General features: G+C 27.0%; 1 protein-coding gene across 1 annotated transcript; it reads left to right on the forward strand.

The window, feature by feature from the left end:
- Nucleotides 1–9,194: 9,194 nt before the first annotated feature.
- LOC140812428 (uncharacterized) lies at nt 9,195–9,753 on the forward strand. The gene is made up of 2 exons (XM_073170688.1): nt 9,195–9,416; nt 9,604–9,753. Exons 1-2 carry the CDS (start codon nt 9,231–9,233, stop codon nt 9,751–9,753), a joined length of 336 nt encoding a protein of 111 aa, XP_073026789.1. The 5' UTR covers nt 9,195–9,230.
- Nucleotides 9,754–10,089: the final 336 nt, after the last annotated feature.

Consider the following 10,089-nt stretch of genomic DNA (forward strand, 5'->3'; position numbering starts at 1 on the left):
AATAAAATAAACTATTCTTTACAAGATTCTTTTTAAATAGTTTTTTGAAGATGGGTTAAAATAATTATATATTCTCAAAATGTGTCATATGACACGTACCTAAGTAGGAACATAAAACCTCCACGAGAAAAGACGTGTTTATCGCTCGCAAATGTGAGTGAAGGGAGAGGAGAGGTGTGAAGAAAAGTGTCCGAAGACACGGCAATTTATAGAGAATTTTTGTTAATAGCGACGGTTATTTTAAAACCGTCGCTAAAAGCGACGGATTTAATAAAACGTCGCTAGTAGCGACGTTTCATGTGTAACCGCCGCCGATCTAAATATGCGACGGTTTAAATTTGACGGTCGCAAAACATGACGACGGTTTTATTATAAGCGTTGCTATTTTCGGTTTTAACGACGGTTTATATTAACCGACGTTATATATAGCGACGGTCTTTTTTCTTACCGTCGCCACAAATAACGACGGCTTTTCGTCATCCGTCGCTTATCAAATTAAGCGACGGTTTGTGAAAGGCCGTCGTTATTTCTGGCGACAGTATGTGTAAAAGCGTCGCTATAAATAGAGACGGTTCACTTAAAACCGTCGTTAGTCTAACGACGGTTTTTAATAAACCATCGCCTAATCCAATTAGCGACGGTTATTTAAAAAACCGTCGTTATATAGCGACGGTTTAAGAAAAACCGTCGCTAAATTAGCGACTATTTGAATGAAACCGTCGTCAAATGGAGCGTTTTTTTGTGATGCATCTTCCATCCCAAATGTTTCTTCCAATGGCCTCCAAACGTATGGAGAGGAGGGAAATCACGGTTATCGAACAACCTTTTAAGAAGGAGACCAAATATCCCAGAGAAATGAACCTCAGGAGATTTGAAAATTGGTTATCGTTTCAAATCTACCGCCGATATATCAACCCGACCAAACCCACGAGACGCGAGTTAGAATTGTTACAGCAAACATGAAAAGTGGTTTTAAAGAGAACTGGCCATCATCGATCGATGTAATATGTAAAGCAGGACTACAATCTCAATGCCAAGTCTTTCCCTGTTCCCAATAATGGATGCATAACTTTGATTTATGCATTATTTTTTTCGTGTACAATTTTTTATTTAAGAAATAAAGAAAGGGTGGTGTGAAGAAAATCTGAAAAATTAAATAATAGTAATGTTTAAATATTAAGAAGGATATTTTAAAAATCCAAAAAAGATTTCAATTTGGATTCATATTTTTATCAAGATCAATATATGGATAAGTTCAATCCTTTGCAGCCAACGATTGTTTAAAGAGAAGATGGATTGAAAGACAAAATATATGAAGTGAAAAGATGATGCTATTACCTTTATTTCTAATAATTTGTTTGAGTTCTATTTTTTTTAAAAAATCTATATATATATAAAAGCAGAGTTTTTGCCAAAAATAGTAATTTCCCGCCAAAATGTCATTTCTAAAAAAGAAAAGATTTATCATCAATATTGACATACGTGCACTGCGATAAATGACCGCTTCAATTATTGTCTGCATTGATTATATCAATTCATTTAATTCAATTTCGAATTTAATTAATTTTTATATTAATTCAAATGTAATATATGTATTATATATTTTTTATTTTTTTACTCAAATTAAAACTAAACTATATTGAAAAAATAAACTATATTAAAAAAATTTGCATTAATTATATCAATCAGTTTAAGTAAAAACTGTATAAATAAATTTAAAATAAAAATGATTGCAATGTTCAGTATCACTCATGAGGTAAATCATCCAAAAATAATTTTTTCTATTTTAAGTAATTTACTGCCCAAATTAATTACTAAAAAGAAATACAATATTTAATTAGTTTATTTAAATTTTCTAAAAATAAAATTGGTTGAGTGTTAAAATTATATATATATCTATATCTATATCTATATATATATAAAAGCAGAGTTGTCTGCTATTTTTGGCAATTTCCCGCCTAAATTCACTTTATAAAAAAGGAAACTATCGAGTAATGTTATTATTATAAATGATGGAAATGATTTAAATGGTTTAAATTATTTGGTTCATTATTTAATTCTTCAAATTAATGTACGTGAATGTATGATCTTGAAAATTGGATATCTTCTCGGAAAAAGAACAAAAATTAAATTAAATTTGAAATTTCAAATACAAAAAATTAATTCCTTTATGGGGATTATAAACATAATAACATAATACAAATTGAGAATTGAATATCTTCTCGGATTAACAAAAAAAAATAAAATACATTTCAAATTTCAAATACAAAAATTCAATTCCCTTCTGGGAATTATAAACCTAATACAAAGTGAAATTAACAACCAAATTCAAATCCAAATTGTATGCTCGATTTAGTAAAATCCAGCAAAATGAATTTGCTAAATGACAAGATTATATATAATGTAGGTATCCTTTTAACATAATTAATGTTTAATAATTAATATATAATTTATATGTTGTTGTTCCAATTTATACTGAATATGTTATTGTATCACGTCAATTCGATGACTTTTCAAATTTCAAATTAGCTTATGACCCTTATTTAAATTAAAACCACATTATTTTTATTACAATTACTGTTTTGTATATAATTCATAAATTTATATGTGTATATGATATAATTGATAAACACATTATGTCCTTCATTGTCTAAAATAAGTGTGATATTATTTTTCAGCATAAATACAAAAATGGCTATGTTATTCATGTTTCATTGTTAAGCTCTATATATATATGAAAACAATAGACATTTCAATTTGTTAAACCGTCATTTTATGTAGAAAGTGAAACAAATTATCATACTTACTAATGTTAATCATTTATTATAAAAAATAAATGTCCGTGCATCGCACGGGTGAAATACTAGTATATATAAAAGCAGAGTTTTTGCCAAAAATAGTAATTTCCCGCCAAAATGTAATTACTAAAAAAGGAAATATTATAATGAATATTGATATGTGTGTACTGCAATAATGATCACTTTAATTATTGTTTACATTGATTATATCAATTCATTTAATTCATGTTTTTTTATGTTTTTACTCAAATTAAATCTATTGAAAACGTAAACTATATTAAAAATTTTGCATTGATTATATCAATCAGTTTAATTAAAAATTGTATAAATAAATTTAAAATACAAATGATTGCAATGTTCAGTATCACTCATGAGGTAAATCATTCAAAAATAAATTTTGCTATTTTAAGTAATTTCCTACCCAAATTACTTAGTAAAAAGAAATACGATATTTAATTAGTTTATTTATTTTTTTTGAAAAAAAATTTGGTTGAGTGTTAAAAGTTATCACTACATCAAGGTTTTTCAATGAACATTAATTTACTATTAATAATCATAAATTTTTTATCTCAAATACACATTGTTTCGAAATTACCTTAATTTGAAAGAATTAATACATTGAATTTTTCTTCCAAAACCATACGTATTTTGTATATTTTTAATTGTCTTCTTAAAAATTCAAATAAGAGAGCATAAGAAAATTAAACGAGATAGAAAAATATTTTCAAATGGACATTAAATTACTCTCAATAAACATGTATATTACCCTCAATAATCAGAAATTTTTGACACCCAATGCATGCCATTCGAGATTTCATAATTTGAAAGAGTTAATGTATGCTATAATTATGTCAAAAGTATCCAATATATAATTTTTGTCTCTTGAGATGTCATATTTGAATTTTAAATTATAAATAATGCAATATTGCATATTATATTAGAACCAATTTTATTATATTTATCTTACTAAATTTATTTACTCCAAAATTGAATTCTGAAATGACTTATCTTTTTAGCACCATATATGAGTTGAATCATTCCAAGATGTAATGTTCGTTTAAATTTAGATTTATTCGTTGTTATGAACTACCTATATATAGAAACAACGAGAACAACAGATATTAAGTTTGAAATATGTCTTTCATGATTGAGAAGTAAAAAATATTATTCTTATATTTGTACAAAATTTTGATTATTACGTATTACTAATGTGATAATTTTCTTCTATATTACAAAGTTCATGTATACATGATAGTATAAAATATCCCGTAATGGAAATGATTAAACCAATTCTAAAGAAAATAAACATCTTATTAGAAGATGCATTATAAAATTTATTGACATTGTTTTGGAATACACATAATAAATGTTAATAAAATAACTTTTGTGATTTATACATAATTTACTTATGATTACATGTTTCATTTTTCTTTCGAAAAAAAAGGTGGTTATGTATATTATGAAGATATTTTGTAAATAAAATCACAACCTATTTGGATAAAGATATTGATGAAACAATTGTTGTTATCATTTAAATGTGCCAAACACGTGTAATGTCACAAAATTGTTTGTGAATGTAGATTTAGACGAAATTACTGAATTTTTTAAAAATTATTTCTCATTAATTTTATTGAATATGATTTAAAAATATTTGTTATCACATGTTAAAAAAATAAAAATATACTGCTTCTTGAAAATTAAAGAATTAAATATGTATTAAGATTGATGGCCAACATCAATACACTAAACATGATAAGCATCATGTCATTGCCTTAGGCTATCACAATCTAAACTTTTGTTATATAATAGTGATTATTAACAAAAAAATTAATCGATATGTGTTGTATTTAATAAAGTTTTTTAAAATTAGCGAAAAATAGTTTTTATTTTTATTTTTTATAATTATAATTTTTTTTTTCAATTTAAATATCTATTTGTTTTTCAATAATTTTTAATAATATCATCCCGTGCATCGCACAGGTTAAATACTAGTAAATATTTAAAGCGTGCTTTTGACCGTGCGCTTTTTTCTAGATTTGAAAATGTACAGTCCGTCGCTTTTAAACACTTTAGGGAAATTAGTAATAAACAGAGAGCTTTTTTCTAATTTATGTAATCGCTGAACAATAGTAATCAACACAGAGCTTTAGACTAGTTTTTTTGTGAGACGAGTCAATCATATTCATGTTTATAATAAAAGTAATACTTTTTGCATGAAAATTAATTTTTAATGAGTGGCCCAAATAAAAAATATGTCTCACGAAATTGATATGTGTGATCGTCTTATGTAAGTTTTTGTGTTTTGAGTTTGAACAACCAACATTGTTTTCAAAGAAAAAATAAATAATTTTGTGCATATTTTTTTAATTGTACATATATATATATATATGTATATATATATATATGTATATATATATATATATATATATATATATATACATATATATATATATATATATATATATATATATATATATATATATATATATTAAAAGAAAAAATATATAGAGTTTGTTTAGCTAATTAGTTTTTCACAAAAAAATGAAAAAAAAAACTAAATAAATGACACGTTAATTAATAGTAATAGATTTTTCCAAAATTCCGAAAAAAAGTTTTGGCTTAGAAGAAACAATTACATTTTATTTTATACAAGAATATATTCTCTTTAATTATAAAGCAATACATAAAGATTATAAATTTTTAAATCTCTTTATATATTTTATTTGTTAATTTCTTTCGCTTAATGTTGATTTCAGCATTACATTTGGATATTAAATAATATCTCATACCCATGGCACGTAAATTTAAATAATATAATCATACCTATAAAAGTTTCAGAAAAACTATTATAAAAACGTCTCACAAGTTAATTAAATAGATACTAACACCAATATTAATTAATTAAATAAACAAGTCAACAGAGTAATTGATTTTTCGATGACAAGTTTTGGCTTAATTCAAGCAACCACGTAGGCAGTTGCATTTTATGTAATATGATACAAAAAATTTTCTTTTTTTATTTATCCACTTTGTAATTTTCTTCTAATTTGACTTCTTCCATCTATCACCCAATCCATGTCTCGCCGAAGTTTACATGTGAGGCTCGAGGTCGAGAAGGGTGGGGGGTGATCGTCGGTGTCATAAAGTTGTATGGACAATGAGCAGCTCCTGGCAGGCTTCTAGGCGGAGGGAACATGGATGAACCGATCTTACACCGGAAGGAGAGGGATTCAGAAACTAATTAGGGATGAGATTGTGCAGTTGAAAATGGCTTAAAAGATTTTATATGTACTACCCATATCAAGAAAGTGTATCTTTTTTTCGACAGCTCATCATATAAGAACCTCAAAGTTAAGCGTGCTTAACTTGGGACAATTTTGGGATAGGTGAACCCCTGGGAAACTTACCATTGTTCTTGTGATTGAGAACATAAGCACGTTGGAAAGACTCGTCTTGATACAGTGAGGACATTCGTCGAATCTGGGACATTACAATTGGTATCAGAGCCGACCTCTCTGAGTATAGTGTGGTTCTGGGACGAACCAAGTGGAAGCTAGTGGACTTGTGAGGCCCGAGGCCGAAGAGGACGAGGGGTGATCGCCGGTTCCATGAGGTTGCACGGACAATGAGCGACTCCTAGCAGGATTCTAGGCGGAGGGAACATGGATGAACCGATCTTACATCAGAAGGAGAGGGATTCAGAAATTATTCAGGTATTGGACTGTGCAGCTGAATATGGTTTAAAAGATTTGATATGTATTATATTACACATATCAAGAAGGTAAATCTTCTTTTCAGTAGCTCATCACATAAGAATTTCAAAGTTAAACGTGCTTGACTTTAGCAATTTTGGGATGAGTGACCCTCTGGAAAGTTTCCTAATATATATATATGAGTGTGAGGAAGACATAACGTTGGAAAGAATCGTCTTGATACCGTGAGGACAGTCGTCGAATCTGGGGCATCACATTATGTATCCAATGTGTTGATTCACATTTATTTTTATACTTGAGTCTAAAAAATATAAGTTCATAGATGCCCCCTTCAATCAATAATTTTATATTATAAAACCATCCAACAAAAGCTAATATGTTCTTACCTTTACATTTTGCAAATGATTTAGAAAATAACAAATATATATCACCACACAAAAAAAAACCGATTTTGCGACGGTCAAATCCATCCCTATATCGGTCGTTGTTGACCATTAATGACGGTTTTTCTAAATACATTTTAGAAACAGTTGTTAATTTTAGCTATGGTTTTTATTTATTTTTAATTATTTTTTTTATTGAAATGATAATATTTAAAAAAAATTATAATTAATAAAACTAATGATGGTATTTTTAAAACCTTCGTAAAATTATTTATTTTAAATTATTTTTAATGAAATTAAAATATTTAAAATTTTATAATTAATAAATTATAATTTTTTTTATATTTATAATTTTAATTATCAATATGTTTTTATACTAAACAAATTTTATAATGTAATTGAATATTCATAAAAAAATTAATTAATTAAAATTTCTCAAAAAAACATTAAACTAATTATATATATTATACTAAATTCGACTGATATTATATATAAAAAAATTCAAATTTGACTGCTACATAAACTAAAATGTGCAATAAATATCATCAAAAAATTAATTAATACAATCATACAATACAATCTCGTCATCATCGTAATCGTCGTGGTCGTCACCATCTTCGTCCTCGTGTCCATCATTAAGTATATTAATAATTATTGATAATAGATAAATTAAAATTGTAAATATTTAAATAAAAAGTCATGTTAATGAATAATGTATTTGGAATGATACACAAAACATATTAGTTATATCTCATACAATTAAATAGTACATAAATTAAATAATATAACATAAAATAATATAATTTCACGTACATCTTAATTAACATAAAATATATATAGCGTATACTACACTAGTTACTATGCACACGCGATGCGTGTGTGTACAATCATTTTTATCATTATTGATGGACTAAAGTGAAATTTGACAAATTATAGAGGAACTAAATTGATATTTGAATGGTTGAAATAAACAAAAATAAAATAAAAGTGTGTGTGGAAATTTAAAAAAAAAAAAAACAAAAGTGTAATATTAGTATCATTTAAGGGTAAAATTGAGAAAAAAAGTTGGTGTCCACTCTAGGTAGTTATTATCATAGTCACACTTAATAATATAGTATAGATATACACATCTAATACACGTATAAAAGTTTTATATTACATATATCGCTAAAACAATGACGAGGAATGAGCGTATATATAGACAATTAGTTACTGATTATTAATTAGCGAATGGTTTTTGAAAAACCATCGCTAATTTGAATATTATTTTCAAAATTCAAAATTGCGACGAAATTTAATTTTAAAAATTTCATCGTTATATAATTAATGAGATAGTTTTAAAATTTCGCCACCGTCGCTAATTTGACCATAGTTTTAAAAACTGTGGTAATTTGCCCACGGAACCATGAGCAAATTCAATTTAGAGATGTTTAAAAAAACTGTAACTAAATTAACGATGAAATTTGAAATATCGTCGCTAATTTAACGACGGTTTTAAAAAAAAAGTGGTAATTTGCCAATGATTTTTTTAAAACTGTCGTGGTGATCAAATTCAATTTAGCAATGATTTTTTAAAAAACCAACTTTAGAATTCAAAAGACCGTCAAAACCCTCGCTAAATTAGCGGGTTTTTTTTGTATATAGAGTTGAACAAGCTTCGGAGTTTGCAGTAGAAGAATCAAGATTTCAAGGAACAATCATGTTATCAATGTCAATTTTATTCCCAATGAGACAATTAAGTAGTGTCCGCAAATGTTTTAAAAAAAACTTATTATTGAAACTTTGAAATTTTATTTTATTTTTTTTAAAAAAAGTATTTACCAACATTAATTTGGTTGAGCAGATTGAGGTGAAAAATTATATTGATACACATAATAACTTTTTATTTTTTAGAGTTTGAATCGAGCAAAAATTAATTTATTATTTATAAATTATGAGTTATTTATAAGTTTTGATATTATTATCCATCGAATAAATACATTTCGAATATTAATTTTTGAATAATAAGTCAAATAGCTCGTTAATAAGTTTGATTTTTCTAAACTAATTAAATAGCACACCGATATATAAATGTTTATTATTACTATATATTATTGATGATTTGAAATTTTAAATGATGAAATTTGAGAGTTGGGTTGGCGCAAAAAAAAAAATTTATATATCTCATTTAAAACCTTGGAGCAAAAGTCATTAATACAAGGATCTGATTTATGGAAGCAAATATTGCATGAGCAATACGAGGAAAGATCTCCCATTATATATAGACCTCATTTTCCTCTTTGTCTTGGAAGAGGAAAAGATCAATCAAGAACATTTAGGGTTTTGGTAACAGAAAAATGGGTGCTTGTGCTAGTGTGCCAAAGGCCACGAGGGGTGAAAAAACCGCCATGCCGTCGGAACAGCTGAAGGAGGAGATGTCAGTCCCCACCGAGGCTGCGGAAGTGGAGGAGGCCATTGCAGAGGAAGAGAAGGTGGTGGTGGAAAACGATGAGAGTCAGTCAATCGGAAAGTTGCTCGTTGAGGTAATTAATTATGATTTTTTCGATATTCATTATCAATTTTTTTCATTATGACAAAGTAGCTGATTACAATTATTAATTTTTCCGAAATAAATACGAAATAAAAGTAATCACCACATAAAATCTCTATGCAAATATACATTATTAGTTATATATTCATCGATAGATGACATTATATTAATGCATGCAGGAAATACCAAAAGAATCCGAGGGGAGCTCCCAAGCGACAACAGTTCCCGAGATTGAAGAATATTCAAAGCCCGACCCACTTCAATCTCCGAACCAGTCGCTCCTGTTGCCCCCGAATCAGAAGAGAAATCCACCAAGGCAACTGCTTTAAGGAGGAGAGTTTGATTTATTTTAATTAATGTTTTTTTTAAAAAAAAAAATACATACACTGAATCTTTCCATGTTTGATTTTGATGGTACGTCTTCAATTCATTGTAATCTATGTTTTTGTAAATCGATTTCTTACTATAATATGGTTGGGAATTGGTGTTTCTTCCATCATATGGATTTTCTTAATCCTCAAATTGGTATATAGAAATATATTTTTCTATTTATTATTTCTTAAATAAATCTATAGTTTATGCAAATTCATTATTTGAATATATTAATTTTTAATTATTAAGTGAGTTATCATCATCATCGTAGTAACTGAGAGGTATAATTGAAA

The sequence above is a fragment of the Primulina eburnea genome, chromosome 14, assembly GCF_022965805.1.
Source record: "Primulina eburnea isolate SZY01 chromosome 14, ASM2296580v1, whole genome shotgun sequence".
In the NCBI taxonomy this organism is placed as follows: domain Eukaryota; kingdom Viridiplantae; phylum Streptophyta; class Magnoliopsida; order Lamiales; family Gesneriaceae; genus Primulina; species Primulina eburnea.